General features: G+C 39.0%; 1 protein-coding gene across 3 annotated transcripts in view; it reads right to left on the bottom strand.

Moving 5' to 3' along the window:
- pax5 (paired box 5) overlaps window positions 1-16,794 on the bottom strand; it is a 79,573-nt gene extending 62,779 nt beyond the window's left edge. For 2 of the 3 annotated variants that reach the window (XM_047366740.1, XM_047366738.1), the window contains exon 1: window positions 16,463-16,794. In XM_047366740.1, the coding sequence (XP_047222696.1) occupies window positions 16,463-16,508 (46 nt within the window). In that variant the 5' untranslated portion in view covers window positions 16,509-16,794. Of the gene's footprint in view, window positions 1-10,047; window positions 11,068-16,462 lie in introns of those variants that run through there. The other variant, XM_047366739.1, reaches the window with a different exon arrangement.
- Window positions 16,795-17,042: the final 248 nt, after the last annotated feature.

Raw genomic sequence — 17,042 nt, forward strand, 5'->3', positions numbered from 1 at the left:
ATAGTTAGAACTTCAGTGTCTTCACTAGATAAATGAATTAATCGTGTATAATTATATAAAAATTATTTAGAATTTAACAATTTTTTCAAGTTTCAAAATTTACAACATTGGCTGGAATGCTGTTAATTTTATTTAATATCTTTTAAACTGACCTAACTTTAAATCAGCAATATAAATTAAATAACAAAAAAATATATACAAAAATTGTCCCAATAATTTTCTTGGTCTATCTCTAAATGTTAGTTTTCTCATTGAAAAAGAAAAAAAATGTTCTATGATATTATCATTAGAGTTCATCATAATCGGATGTGTTTGTGTATTGATTTTTTGGTTTCTTAATTTATTTTCTAATGCAAATGACCTCAATAAATTAATGAAATTAAATGAAATATTTTTCATGACCTTCACTTTATTAGCATCCGTTTATTGGTCGAGTGTAGTCTGACCTCAGTAACTTAGTTTGTTTTACGGAGAAAAACTTCATCAATTCTGGGTAGCAATGCCACAGGTGTTGGCCTCCAAAATGAAGTCATATTTTAATGCATCTGATCTGCCTCATGTTTTTCATTCATCCTGCCAAGCAAAGGACGATCAGTTGGATTCCTCTAAAAATGCAACTTTTCGAATTTCACCAGGAGGCGGGCTAAGCAAAGATGGCAATTACCAGAAAGGATTTCAATTAATTATTGACCAAGGCCTCAGTTTGGCCCCACAGTACAAGATGCTGCTATATTCACCTCAGGGGAGGCAGGGATGAAAAATAAATCAGGAAATAGATTAAAACAAAAAAAGCAAGTTTGGAATACCCTAGAGTAGAACAAAAGACAAGCTGGAGCTTTAAGTAATTAAAAAATCTCCTGGAACTAGGATTTCTTTAATGTACTGCAGCTATTAGCTAAAAATAAATCACATGTCTATTGGAGAAACTTCCATCTTCAACAAAGCAACTTTAAAGGATTGCTTGATAACTTCTGTGGTCCTTATCTAGTGAGCTTCAAATCACACGTACACATTTGTCCTGTTATAAAGTTGAAAAAGAGAACTTTCTAAGCAGTTCAAGAATCAATCACAAAGTGAACTCTGAAGCACATATTGCCCATGAATACATTTCCAAACTTCACAGCGAACACAGGAAGGCTACCTAAACTGAACCAGATCAGACCTTTGTGATCTGAGATGTTAGCTTTGGTCTGCCGATCCTGAAAGAAACACACTCCCTCACTCCAGTCACTGAGTTTGCATGTTTGTACTGTATGTTTACATGAATCCCACCAAAGGCAAAGTGTAAATCAACTTAGGATTTCTCCATCATTTAATCCACTGGCTTTTGTATTACCATAGTGATTACGTCTTTAGGGGAAACACACACACACACACACACACACACACACAGGCACTAATCCTAGCTGTGGGGGTAATAGATTTTAAACACATAACCCAGCAGGGGTACCGCCTGAAACAGCAGGTCCTCCCATGAACCAGTCCCCGCCTGCCTTCGTCTTCTCCTCATCGACACGAAAAAAAATTAAGATTAAAATACATAGCTTCTCCTTCTTTAATAAAAACAACTCAATAAAGAAAATAAATGTCTACAAACGCCTCTAATAGTGATGGTCTGGCTCTGACCTTACTGCTTCATTTTTTAAGATATAAGACAGTTCATCATGCAGCCACCAGCACCATTTGAAAAGCAGTCACTCTTTACCAAAGGTACCATTGTGTCTAGAGAAAGTGAGAAGTATCTGATTCTGCTATGATTCAGTCAGCTACACTCAACCTCAGTGATAAAATGTTTCAATCTACAACAAACATGATCTTCAAAGAGCATAAGAGCCAACATGCTAAAAGAATGCAGTTTTTGTCATCAAAGCTCCTACATCCAAAATAGCAAGGAAATAACGCTCTTAAAAGAAATAGACATGGGCTAGTTACTAGAATTACATCAAGGTATGCTACAGTGACACTAACTTCCAGTTTCAAAACTGCTGAAGTTTCCAGTGATGCTGTTTCTATATAAAGTCCTTTTTTTGGCATTTGTCAGAGAAAGTACAGGGTACCAAGTCGTCTCACACTGGATGAAACATAGAAGGATTCATTGCTGCCCTTCCTGCTTCCGTTGCTACGCACTGCCAATCAGTTGGCTGAAATATTGCCCCAATAATTTTCCTACAATTACAGGAAACACAAGCTATATTATGTGGAAATATTTCCATTCATAAATAAACAATGAAAGTAATAGTTTGGAAACTAGGGGGGCACCAACCAGCACTTTTATGAAGATATTTTAGCTTATGGTTTGACTGTTTACTGCTTAGTTGTGTTTGTTTTGCAATGGATATGGTTATGTGTTTTATTTGTTGTATGTGTTATTGCCTTCATGGCCATGTCTCTCTTAAAAAAGTGATTTTACTCTCAATGAGACATTTTTTTAACTGGATAAATAAAGGATATAATAATAACTCTTACTTTTACAGTTGACAAGTTAAGGGTGGGATTTCTGTATAGCTGACAGCAGGCTGGCTTCCAGAGCAGACAGCTTGACTACTTAACCAGCTTGGTATGCTTGTGTTCATCTATACAGAACAGAGCAATAAAAGGAGAATCAAAATTAAAATTGCAATAAAAAAATAACATTGTTATCTATGTAATGATCAAAGAGTTAAATAAATGTTACTGAATCGATTTAGTCATTATTACAGCAATACATTTAAATGATGGGATTTCACAAAGAGTTATAATCTATAATGGATATGGTCTACCCATGCAAATGCATAAATCTGCAGGTTCAAATAATGTGAACCAGACTCGTTTTAAATCAGTGGAAATTAGGCTTTCTGCAGCCTAAGAAAATAATCCTGATCATGTGATGTTTGCTGGGACTTTTAAAAAATATTGATTCATATAGGTGATGGGAAGACATTGTTCACAATTATAAACTACAGGATTCAACCATCATGTCTGAACATCAAAGACCAAAGAACAGGTTTTCATTTTTAACTCTTTTGCTAGAATTTCCTTGCAAAACCTTCATTGCAATATCTTTCGTTAATGTTTCTGGTAATATTGAGTTTAGAGATACGACATGAATTAAGTGTCAGACAACATTGTCCCACAATAAAGAGTAGGAGGATTTTCAGACTGATGTTTGTTTAATTGCAAAAAGGGATGCAAGCATCATCATCATCGTACATAAATGTCATAAATATCTTTTTGCACCTTCTTGCTAAAACAATTTTCACCAAACATCTAATAATGCTTTATTCTTTGTCCTCTAAATTGAAATGTTCTGTAAAACCTTCTGTGTTCGTTGGAGAATGAATGAATAATGTTATATGTACAGCTTCCAGGACAGGTGCATTTTACTCAGTTGCAGCTTTTGTTATGGATGATATGGGTCACCATCCAGGGTGTCATTTAGTCTGAGGTCAGCATGAGCAATTTCTTTATAAAGTTACCTCTCTAACCCTAACCCATGTCAAATTAATTTTCTAGCGTTTGTCAAGTCAAAATAAAGTCTGTGCCCCCTTTCATATTACAAGTCAGACAATGTTTGTAGAGCCATGTGTGGTTGTAAGCTTTATCACTAAGCATCAGATTGGTTTACAGTGTTGTGAATAATTTCACAAAACATAAGACCTAAATCAGGGGCCATTCATTCAAGAACCACTGCTTTTATTGCTTCAATAAATAATGTTTAGCAGGGAGTAAAACATCATGCAACAAAACTTCCCAGCCAATGCTCTGACCCTTTAGCCACCAGGGTGCCTCTGGACCAACTGTTTTCATTATAAAGGAGCAATCCACTTATTTACTGTGACTGATTTCTGGAGGTTTAAAGGAAATCATCCCAAAATCTCTGCCAGTCCCATTCAGTATATAAAAAAAAAAGAATGCGCTGTAAAGAGTCGGTTGACCTACATGAGCAAATCTTTTTACACTCTCAAACACTCTGTGTGAATGCTTTTGGCTGTATAAGGACAGTATTCCTTTTCCCTCCTGCCCTCATTATTATTTCCTGAAACCTCTCAGCGAATAAAAGCAGATTTTCTGCAGGTCGTTTATAGAAGCCTGCTGTGCTAAGTCCTCCTCACCACAGGTATCTGCACTGAAGTCTCCCCCCACCCCTTACACAACCATTCTCCTCTTTTCTCAGATAAGAGTAAATGAAATGGTTCCTTTCACCCCTTCTATCTGGGCCAGGGCATGAAAAATACGCCTTGCTTTGTGAGGAGATGGAGAGGAATGACTTGTGACCCACAAAAACCCTCCAGATAACTATTTATTCACTTATCTGTGTATTTACCGTTAGTATTAGGCGTTCAGACTCTCACATTTTTTAGGGGGTTACGGTATTGAGGATTATGTGTCTGAAATTTATTTTCTAAACTTATAAATACTGATAGGGGCTAACGCAGAGGCGTACACATCCTATAAAGGCATTTGTTTATCAGCAGCCGTATGATCAGTGCCGGCCTGAGGAATAAGTAAACTAATAAGCTGCTTAGGGCTCAGATGCCCAGAGGGTCCCCCAAGAACACCTGACTTCTCAAATAGAATATGATTTATGAAAAAAGCCCATTTTAAACACATTTCCAAGAACAATGTTAAAAACCATGTACACTTTTCTTTCCACTTTGCTATAATGTATTTCTTTGAGTTGGTCCCTCCATAAAACACATGAAGTTTGTGGTTTCAACATGACAAAATTAGTAAAAATTCAAGAGCTATGAATACTTTTGGAAGAAGCTGAATTTGCTGCTATTTACTTCTTTAACAATGTGCAGTCTATAATGTGAGGGTTAAGCAAAGAAAATTCTGTAATATCCTTGGTTTAGTTGTAGGCTTTCTGGCAAACTGTGAAACTAGAGGAGTTCAATGCTGAACAAACAGACAATCACCTTAGACAATTTAAAAGAAATATTACTGGTGCTGTGGTGGCCCCAAATCAAATTCAGCTTGGGTGTCCGATACACTCTCACGCAGGCTTTGAGCATGATCCTCCTAAAAAACACCTAGAAGTTTGCATTTTTAAGTCTATAAAACAGGTTTTAGGGGCTTTAGTGAAATATATGTTTTTACTTTATTGCAGTATCTGTCTCCATTCTTGACTGCTGAAATCTAATGATTGTTTGAAAATATGGGACATTTCAGAAGTCTAAAGGTTTCATTTTGGGTGAGTTTTTGTCCAAGGCCAAACAAATAAATGAGTTGCTTGCAGGAATTCAATCAACAGTGCCCATGTCAGTGAGTATTGTTGCAAATTAGACACCAAAATGTTGCCAAATTAGGGGTTTGGTCTTTTTGGAGTCTTTCTCCCAAAGCCGTCTCTGGAGTGAAGGAGGTGTTGGCAAAGGAAGCAGCTTGATTTTCATCCCTCTGAATCAGAGAGGGACATAGCCAGCCAGGAGGGACCCAGGGGGTCATTATGCATCCCTGTTGTATTTTATTCATTTACCCTTTATGGGAGCTGACTTATAGGAGCCCTGCACCTCCTTAAATGTTTGATTGATTCACTGTTTCCGAAAAAGGAGAAGAAAAAAAATTACTGAGATAAAGCAGAATATATTGGAGCTCCCCCATCCAGAAAATAAGCTCCATTAAGGCTCTCTGTCTCTCTCTTTCTGCTACATTCCTCAGTGTCCCTCTCTCATCTCTCATCTGCCTCGTCACGGCCTGACGACTCAAAAATACAGCCACAGAGAAATGGCAAACAAAATATTATCAGTTCTCGCTTTTTCTCTGAAAGAAAGAAAGAAAGAAAGAAAGAAAGAAAGAAAGAAAGAAAGAAAAAGGGTGGATCTGTAAATTACTTTTGACTGAAAGCTGCTAGTTGCCTTCAAGAATACAGATGAAGCAAATTTCCTTAAGCAAACAGTGGCTAAATAAATGTGCAGGCATTGTAGAGGTAGAATCTGATGTTATTCTGCATTTTTCTGATTTCAAAAAATAATTATGCCCGGGAAAGCAAGGTGATAATAAACATCTATAGAAGACACGTGTAGGCGCAGGGGCATCTCCAGAAAGTTTAGCAAGTTGGGGGCTCCAAATAATCTTAGGGTGGTACACCAAAAGCAATAACAGACTTTTTTCAGGTGGACAGCTTGAGATTAATTATATATAAACAAATAAATAAAATTAAAAGGTAATAGTATAAAGTAAAGTTTTTCCTTTTGCAAGCAGCAGATTTATTGAGGTGGTCATTGCCCCCTCTGGACCCCGTTTAGTGACGCCACTGGGGCAAGGCAAAAACAGCAACAACTAGACGTTGTTAGTTTAAAAACATCAAATGCATGCATGATTACAAATATTTTCACCAGGTTATTAACTCTGACTCAGCCTAATTAAAATGTACCAGTTTTTTACGAGTTCTTACAAATTCGATTTCTGCATCTGCTCCCCAATGTATAGGCCACAGCCTTGCGAGCTTAATATTCAGCATACCTCCATTACCATTACAATGATTATGAAATTCAGCTCATTATCATCACAATTTCTTGGAATAGATTTTTTTTACAAGTATGTTACTCGCTGCAGACAACCCCCACCCCTCACCCCCAATCGAGAGCTCATTCACCTGAACTACGCACAGAAATAAAAGCCCAGAATAATTTTAAAAGATTCCTAAAGCATAAGCAGCAACTTTCTTAGTAAAACAGATAGCTGTACATGGCGAAATGTTTTAGACAATCTTTTATTTGGCGCAGGGACACAAACAAGGTGCCGCAAATTCCCTGCTGAGCTGAACTTTGGGCCTATACGCACAAGCAGCAGCAGCAGCACACAGAGGGAAGAGAAGCTCACATCCAGAGTCGCGCAACAACATTTCCACGCGTCACACTCGATTCCCCACGACCTCTTTCTCTCCCTACCTTCGACATTTTTAAGGTGTAATCGTTTTAAAGCGTCTCCGCGCTCTGACATATATAACTTTAGCTCCACTGGTTCCCCGTCAGCCCCGCGGATCATTGGCTTCTGGTGAAACGACGCGGAAGAGGAAACATGATTCGTTCTAGTTCTGAGGTGCGTGTGTGTGGGGCTTTCTTTTTTTCGTTTCAATCCTGCAGGATAACACGCCGTGGGAAGTCCTCTATATCAGTCACACATTCTATACGATACTAACCTGCAGCAGAAAAAACGGAGGAACAACCAAATATAAAATGGGAAAGGTGTGGAGGAGGCGCTCATGCAGTTTTGAGCGTAAAAACAACAGAAAAAAAGAACAGTTAAAAATTGACATTGCTTTACAAATTCGAATTTGAGCATTTTTAAAGGGTAACTAGTGGCCTTTCTTCATTAGTAGCTACATAGGAAGAAGGGCAGACAGAAGGGGAAGACATGCAGCATATGGCCCAGCGTCAGGAATCGGACCGGGGACAACTGTATATGGTGCATATGGTGCACCTGCTGTACCACTAAGCCTTGGGGCATTCAGAGAATTGAATATTTGCACAAAAATAAAAATACAATAAACTCTGTCAATTCCGTTATCCGATAACACTTTATCACAAAAAAAAGTTTGGGTATAAACAGATAAAATGCATATTTTCTATATGGTAAAACATAGTGTAAGAATTAAACTAATGAAATCAGCCTAACAGTTTGCATACATTTTATTCATGCAAGTTTTAATCAATATTTACGACTAAGAATTATTTTACAGCTAAAAGATGTTAAAAAGATTGTTAAATTCAGACTCATTATAAAGACTGACCTGGTTTCTTATCCATGTTAAAAAGAAACAGAAAGCAACGGATTTGTCATTGAGACACTAAATATTACAGACATGAAAATTATTTTTAAGTCTGCTCTAACAAGGTTGTTTTTCCTGAAGCTAAGATGTTGCCATTCATTGGCCACTTGCCTCAGGATAACGATGCTAACTAGCAAGTTTGACTTTAGCATTAGCGCTGTTGCTAACAACCTAATGGCAGATACAATTTTAAACTTAGAAACTTTCTCAACTATCAGTCTTGAGACAGTTTTGAACTTTTAGCAAGTTGCTATATTAATCGATAATACAAATATTAGCATTATTTCTCTCTAGTATGGTCACCACACGTAAATGTATTGGTTGCCTGAGCTAACATCTTCATTTAATTTATAAGCAAAACGTTTTGGTAGGATTTCTTACCAGTGTTCAACACATCATATTTAGAAACTAATTTGACAAAATAGTTTCACCCTCCAAAATTCTTTTTTATAGTGCAATGCCCATAGGAAAAAAACAACTTTGTAAAATGTGCATTTAAACTTATTAATGCCTAAAAAAAAATCTCTGACTGTGACTGAAAACATTACAATAGGTACATTAGGTTTGCCTTTAAACAAATTGTGTAACTAAAGATGAATGCTGTGCTACTTTAAGGCCCACTAATTTAAATACATTTTTGGGGGTGAAAACAGTGAACCTAAAAAAACAAAGCAGTGTCCGCCATGTCATTGACTGCTAAGATGTGTTCCCCCTCAACCCCCTCCACTGTATGAGGTTCCTCCTGCGGGCAGCAGCTGGGTCGCTCAAGTGTTCTCCAGCCAGACTGTGACCTGTTAGCAGAAGCTGCATGTGTCCTAACCTGTGGCCCTAGGTAAACTATAAAAAGGAATCTTGGGAGAAATTGAACATTAGCCATTAAAATGACTTCGATTTGAATCAAGCATATTAGTTTGAGAATGAAGTGTTTTATAATGGTTAAATTCTTGCAATTTTATTTTGAATATAATTAAAGATTTTGGTCCAGTCAAACCTTATTCTCATTTTAGGTGTGTATAGCTGTCCAGCAGAAAAAAGTAGTAGTATGGGTCGTATGAATGAATGTGTCAACTTAGCAAACATTAAGTCATAAGAGTTATGTTTTAAAAGGTTTCAAGAATTTAAGTTTGTCCAGCAAGAAGAGCTTCGTAACTCTGAGGCAGTCATTGTCACTGAACAGTGCATTCAATCTGTGGTTGCCAATTTAAAATGTCCACATTCCACTTTTTAAAAACAGATTTCAAAAGGCTATTACTTTTACTGTAACGTTTTATGTGTTAAATACAAACCAATTCTTTTTTGTAGTGGTTTCGTTTTGCAGATCTTAATTACTTAGAATTTAACTAATTGGAAAGGTTTAATTTAACTAAATTGTTTAAGCGTCTTTTAACTGTTACACCTGCATAATTTCTACTCAGAAATAATGATTAAAACCTGCCGAAATGACAGCAATGCAAATCGTTACACCAGTTTCTCTGATGAAATTGAAACAGTTAGTTTTATCAGTAAGAACCTAACCAGATTTCTATCCTTCTGTGCTGAAGCACTGCTGGTGTTTGTGGATCAAGTTCAGCTTTTCGTCATGCTTTGTTACCCCACGGGGTCTCTTTCTCCCTCTCCGTCTCTCTCTCTCTCTCTCTCTCTCTCTCTCTCACCCCCTCATCCCTCTTTCACTCCCTCCCTTTTTGACCTCTGCACCTTCTCTTCCCGTCAGACCTTAGGAACACAGCAAACCCTCTCCTACAAAGCAGCAGCGGTGGCGAACACAACACAAAGCAGGCCTGCAGAGACCGCACTTCATCTCTTTATTCACAGAATCACCAGACTCATGCCAAATGATACTCATGCATCGTATTCACAGAGCGCATGACAGAGAGCACATCATACTTTAGATAATGCCACAGAGAGAAGTAAAATGAACGAAACAGCAAGTACACGATTGAAAAAGAAGCAGTGAAAAGGCGGTTAAATTTTTAATTTTAAAGGATTTGGAGTTGCCCATGTGTAAAACATTGTATACCCTTCAAACTAAATGAAATAATTCGAAGGAACTGCAATGGGATGTTTCAGGACTTTCTGGGCATTGCATAAGAGCGGTGAATTTCCAGAAGAGTAAATATAATCTGCCTCCATAATTTGCAATCCAGCATGAGATAGTCATATTTTAGTTATGTTTAATAAATTCCATTATAGCGACAAATAAGGCGGTGTGGATACATGCGGCGTTGGTGGTCTGGGCGCCTTTTTGGGGTGCAGTTGGAATCATGCAGATGAAGGGAATGATGACCGTATGAACTTACTGTGCATCGCCGCGAACGGGTCGTGCTTACAATGAATCTCCATCGGTACAGAGAGGGGGCTCTGAGAGGGTCTTAAAAATAACACCCGCTTCGGTCTTCCACTTTGCGGGTTTTACTGACAGATGGGACCTCCAATGAATAAAAATGCTTTCCTTCAAAAACAAAACGTTTTTTTCCTTGTTAAAAAAAAACAAGTTTAAAGGTAAACGCCGCAATTTTATAAGGAAGTTAAAAGGAGCTGTTCAAATATCAAAAAACGCACAGACAAAATGCGAAGAAAGGAACAAATGGAACCAAAGCAGCGGGTTAGTTGTGGTGTCTCCTAAACCAGAGGAGCGTCTGTGTTTCTTCCTATGCTGCGCGTCAAGTTGCGTCAGTCCCAGGACGGCAAAAAATTATAAAAAGTTTTTATAATCATTAATCCAAAAAAAAAAAATCTAAATACGTAAAGCAAAATAGTATGACTGCTCTGCTCTATTTTGACTTCTCGGTCCGCTGGCCGTTACCCCCCTGGACTTTCACCAATGGAGACAAAACTCTCCTCTCAGTCTGACATAAAATAATAAAAAATGCCAAAATTAGGCGTAAGAGGCGGAAATATTCGCTACAGATCCAATGTTTCCAGGTTCTCCTATGTACATTTCTTCTTTTTTTATAAATCGTCCTCGGCGGCGGTTCTCACTTGAACATCCCCCTTCAGTTCAGCGACTGAGTGCGAACAAACGGTCACATCATGCGGCGTCATATCCAACAAAAAAATATGTCACATGTCAAAACTGAAAAACACAATGTAAAAAATAAATATCTAAAATCACTCAAAGCAAAAAGTAAAAAAAAAAAAAATGCACTTTGTGGGTTAGGTCACAGCTTTAGACTTCAGAGATGTCTTCCCGGGACTCGCTGAACAAACCGGCTCCCGGTGACTGAGTGAGTTTCAGAGGCGAATCTCTTGAAGTCAAGTCAAAATTCTAGAGAAATTTTACTCCGCGCTCCTGTCTAGGAGACAACGTGCACCTTGCTGCACTTAAACGAGCTTGGCTTTCAACCACAAAATGACCAGCCTGCCTGCGCGCAGCATCCGGCGGCGACGCACGGCGCGTTTCAGGACCTGCTCTCTCGCGGACAGCGCCAGCGCTCCCAGCCCCCTGGAACCCTAACCTGAGCGCTGCCCGTCACTCACTGCTAAACCAGCCAATGACGGGGCGAGCGCTGCCGTGACGTCAGCACCAACCCTAGTTCAGCTCGGCGTGGGCATCGAGGGGGTGGGGATCGGCGATTGGCTGAAGCGAATCCCGTGCGCCAATGACACTCAGCATGCTTCGGCCCTTCACCAATAGGGAGGCTCGGTGAGTCAACACAATAAATAATCATATTTTTTGATTTCAATTAACGAATCATCTAAAAAAAACTTAATGCCTTTATAGCTATTTGCTCTGAGTTTATTGGTTTTATTGTCTAATGGCTAATTGAGTGAGTATTAAAACTGAAGCTTTTTAATGAAGGCATGCACACCTTTCTGTGTTAGAGGTAGCAATAAAAGCAAGAAGAAACGAAGGAGATACATGTATTTTAAAAAGTTAAATATATAGAACCAATTTAAAGTTTAAAATGTATTTATTTATTTAATTTTTGGGCCTACAGGCGTGGGAATTAACGACCAGGAGGGAACAATTATTCCTGAATAATTCCACTTTCTATTTTCCTTCGTCCACCTTCTCCACCTCATGGGGAGGGATCTTGTGAAAAACATGTGAAACATGCTTCCTTCTCTCATTACTTAATTGATCCAGACTTTTAATGAAGCGCAAACACACACTCCAAACTGCCTGTGAGATAGAAGGGAGGTTCGAAGGTCGTCCCTGACGATTTGCAGAGGCCCATACAAAGGCCTCGCCCCTGTGATGTTAAAAAACACAAATAGCCTAAAGCAGGAGAGTTTATTCTGGTTTCATAGACATTTAATCGTTCCGAATGCATTTCAGAGCAGATTGGATGTATTTTAGAGGCGCCCAGGACCCATAATTACGCACCTTCTTACTCTGTTCATGAAGGTATCATTAAACGCATCTCACTGAATGAATTATTTTAAAAAAAGGTCTGTGGCACTTTAAGGAGTCTATGTAACAGAATTGCAGTATTTTACCTACCTATTTGGGTCATCTACCCCAGGGAAACGGATCTGATGCCTATGTGGTTAATTTTTGATAAAATATGTTTTTCCTAATATCTAATATTTATGAATAATGCATTGTAAAATGTTTATTTCCATCACATTTTCGAGATGGCAAAGGATCGTGGCAAAGGATTGATCTAAGAGAACTAATTCATTTACAAAAACGAACAAACTTATCACATACTCACATGTGATCGTTAAGGGAAAATGCAGAATGACTAAAGAAAGCTCTATTCTGTTTCTAATCGTGCTGCAGAACTGGAAGCTTTGCATTCTGTGCTTGTTTAAAAAGGTTTCTTGAAGATGAATGTGAGTTATAGCCACGAGGGGGCGTGCAGCCTTAGAGAAACCGGCCTACGTGCACATACGCGTACATACGCACAGTCATACGTTATAAAACAAATTAAAAAAAGGAAATATTTACACAAATATGACTTTAAATTCCCTCATTGTAAACTAACACAAGATGGCTGGAAACAATTATCAATCACAATAAAAAAAAAAAACTCATCAACAAGCATCGTTTCTCTTTGACGGGGATCTTCAACTATAAATATGAATTTTGAATCCTTATCGATTTTTACGTCTCTCTTGAGTAAACATGTCCAATATTTCTAAAAGACCCTCCTCCATATTTTACATACTGGCCATCGTGTCTCTGAGGATCCATCAGTGACGGGGCTTCCTGCAAACATGACAGACATCAAACCGGCTTCTTTCTATATGTTTTGGCCAATTTAAACCAGACGAAATCGATCGTGATACTAAAACTTAAATATTTAGATGGAGATTGTGCATCATTACGGGCCTTCACGCTGGCCACTCGTGTACAAAGGCAGAGAGAAAATGGCAGTGAGATGTGTTTTAGCAAACCTCTGGCATTTATCACAAAACAGAAGACTTTTTTTTTCTTGCTCTGATTCCGTTTAATTTTCTTGTAAATGATTAAAAGCAGAGGCAACTCCACTGTTGGAGCAAAAAGTTTAAAAGCACAACGTGTCGTTTCCCTCTTCTGTTTATTGTATTTGCAGAAATTTAAGCACTCGCTCCCCACAAAGGGTATAAACGGCAGCAGTCGCTGTTGTCTCTCTGATTTGCAAATTAAATATACAAGCAATTAAAAAAAACATCCAAACACAATCAATCATGTATACAAATTGTTGTTGCTTTAGGGTTGTAAATTTGGAAGAAGAAAAAAACTTCCATCAGGGCAGGACGGCTCTAATCCAAAGACATTACCATATTTCATTACCTCTGCAGAGCTACAGAAGGGAGTTCGGAAGGATGGAGGGGGCTGTGCTGGTTTGGATACTTTCTTTAGACATTAGCAAGAATGTTGACTTGTGACAATCAGGTGGATGCAAATTGAGGGCAATTGTTGTTGTAAAAATACCCCCTCCACCTTCCTTTCCATCTTCTTCTTCTCCTTCCTCCATCCACCATGAAAGCATTTTGCTTTTCTCTTCCATCCCAGCCACGAAAAGGGAAAAAAAGCAATGAAAAATTAATAGCGCATGTTAACTCCACCAGCTCGTTTATTACACGCCCGCTGACTGCAAACATAATGAGAAAAGCTCCCGTATCTCTCCTTAGGTTTTCAGGAGCTTATGAAATATATGAAGGTCCTCACTAATAAATAAAAAACGCTATACAGGTGAACCACACTCACAGCTTCAGCAGCCGTAGGCCTCATCACACAAACGTTTGCAACCATTAGCAGTCTTCTTCCTCACCTGGCAGGTAGAGGCGTCATGTGATGCATTTAAGGTAAAAAATTAAAGCCTGAAAGCTAAAGTGAGTTCATCTTCCCTGCCTGCAGCACATTTGTTCACCTTTTTAACGCGCTAACAGAGCCGAAGCACACTTTGCAACTGCGCAGTGGGTCAGACTGGACAAAGAGCGATTCAATACGTTCCACATTTACAAATACACCAGTTGTATACAATATTAGAAACGTCCAGTCATGACCCAAAGTACAACAAAAGTACAGCTCAAAGTATTTCATCACACAAACAGCTTCCAATTTTATCTAATCAGAATCAAAATTGAGCTCGAATCAGTAATACCAATATAATTCCGTCACAGTCAAAACGAATCACATACGGTCCAATTGAATATAATTCAAATTACAGGACAGTAAAAGGCCAACTCAACATAAAATACCACGTGGGAAAAAAGAACTGCCCATCTAAAACCATCATAAAACTAAATATATATATATATATATATATATATATATATATATATATTTCTGTTTGGTTCCTCCTGACAGAAAACAAAATAAAGGAGTTTACATATGCGACTAAATGTTGCTCCTCTACAAGAGAATCATTACAGCAGTGGTGCTACCCAGGGGGGAGATATGGGGGCCAATAGCCATACTATTTTCTGACCTCCCTATTATTTATACATTTAAAAGTGACTGCACTTGTATCAAAAATTGGTTCAGTTGCAGTATTTTTAAATAGTGGTAACTTTGCAGGGGCTACAAAGTTTCACTTCTAACATATCGAACTAAAGAAAACATCTGGATTTGAGTGGCTTATTAGGTTGATTTAAAAACTGTAAGAATCTGTTTTCTTTTTTTTTTCTTTAATCAGACCAAAATTCCAAGGTCTGCATAGCACCGTATCATAATTAAACTTCTGAAATTGTGTTATTGCTTTCAGTTTTGCCGTGCCTCCCAAAGATTATTAGTGGATACCCAATGGCCACCCCTTACAAAACTTTCTGTTAGCGTCCCTGTGATCAAGTATCAGAACAGACAGATGTGATTCAACCCTCCCCTGGATTTTTTGCAGGATTTTAACAACATTGTAGCTGCCCCGCCGTGACCGAAGCAGCGGCCCTATTATATTGAAAATTTAACCTATCTAAGCATTTTTACGCGCGGTACCACCCATCAGGACGGGAGGATGGGGTCAGACTACACCCTCCTCTGTAATCCAAGCACGCATCAAAATGAGAGGTGAATGGAGAGGCTTTCGGTAAAGGCCATGGGCCCTCACATCAACAGAGGAGGGCCTCCTTTAAATTCTGATTTCCTCCGTGGTTAAAAAGGTTATTATCCAGTTGCCACAAATCCCTCCGCTATCCTCGTTTATCAGCGGTTAGGCCCTCAGAACAGACAAAAATAGAGCTACGTGGGCGACATTTGTCTTAATGACCTCTGGACACATTTGGGGGCATATTCCTATTAAAGGCCGAAAATTATTTATTTCTAGAAGACAAGGGGTCCTTCTCTCCCATTAGAGTTGTGTGCAACATAATACACTGCATCTGTCTTAAACGTCTACCGTGCATGCCTCATGGTGAACGCATCATTAAGTAAAAATTCGTTGCTTTGCAGAACGAAAAAGACGCTGCATGACGCACAGCCGCGCGTTTAAAGTGGCCAATCACTTGCCCGTGGTTTCTTAATGACAAGCGACGTTTTATCAATGCGGTCGCAGCGGGCAGCAATATGAAATGATGTGAGATCGGGTGCCATAACGAGGTCGATGGCTTCATCCATTGCCGTGCCAGACCCCACTGCTTTATGGAGCATTAACCTGTTGAACAGCAGATCAGCAGCTCACACTCAGAAATGTGCGGTCCACACATGAAACCATCATTTAAAAGCTAAGAAAGGTGCATTTCTCAGGCGCGCACACACAAAGTCACTATTTCTGCGGCAAAATGAGTTTGTTGTAAACCAACAAGAGCAAGATTGGTTTCAGGGAGTTGACTAACACGTGGAGTTGACACACAGACCTCTCCACTTTAGGCCGCTTAACTTATCTGCCAACACAGTCATTCCAATATTTAAAAAGCTGTGATCATTATCAGAATGATCTGTTAACAGAAAAAAAAACAAAAAACATTTTTAAGTAATAACTACACTGAAACCGTCCAACACATTGAGAGTCTTTTAGCTATTTATTTAAACTGAATATAACAGTGAACAACATTTTAGCTCTGAACAAACCTGACAACAAATCACAACTAAACAAAACGTGCAAACCAAAGATAGAACTCGCAGAGCCTTTTCAAACTTTTGAAACAAATACGGTTTTCACATTTTTGTAAATAATGGAAACTTTTGCCAACTTTGGTAGCGCCAACTGAACAAAGTAAAACTAAACATTTGCCACACAAACTCTAACAACTCAATGTTCTGCATGAAATTGATGAAAACGAGCAAATAACCATATTAATAATAAAAAAATGATGTAGAAGATGAAAGAGTTGGCGTGACCCTACCTGCTCTCCCCAGCCGTAGCGGAGGACTCTTGGGCCCCTGGTCCATGTTACCCAGTTAGAAAAGGGGGAAGGGGATGGAGAAGGAAAAAAAAGGAAAAGAACAAAACTTTTTTTTCCAGTGTTTCCCTTTCTTCCTCTCCCTTTCTCCCTCCCTCCCTCTCTTTCTCTCTCTCTCCCTTACTGTGTTAGTCCTTTCTCCGCTCTTTTCCTTTTTTTTCTTCTGTCGTCCCACAGTTTTGGGGCGACTTGTAGGTTGAAATAATTCGACCCTTCCGCTCCCTATTGCACTCCCAGCAAGTGATCAGTCAGCTGCAACTAAACGCTTTAGGTGGAAAAAGGGCTTCGGGGGGAAGCGTGAAATGATCACGCCGAGTAAAAAAAAAAAGAGCCGCTCTCTGAATGTGCGCTCATGTCCTTCCCCCCCTTTTCCTTTCCGAGCACGCACACAAGGCTGATATTGCGCGTGCATGTGTCAGCCAGCGCGCGCACCCAAAAAACGCAAACCTGCGCAGCACCCGCAACCTTCCCAGCAGGGCCGCGCCCCCCTCTTTCGCATCTGTTACCAAGTTCCACTTTACTA

The sequence above is a fragment of the Girardinichthys multiradiatus genome, chromosome 5 (genome assembly GCF_021462225.1).
Source record: "Girardinichthys multiradiatus isolate DD_20200921_A chromosome 5, DD_fGirMul_XY1, whole genome shotgun sequence".
Lineage (NCBI taxonomy): Eukaryota > Metazoa > Chordata > Actinopteri > Cyprinodontiformes > Goodeidae > Girardinichthys > Girardinichthys multiradiatus.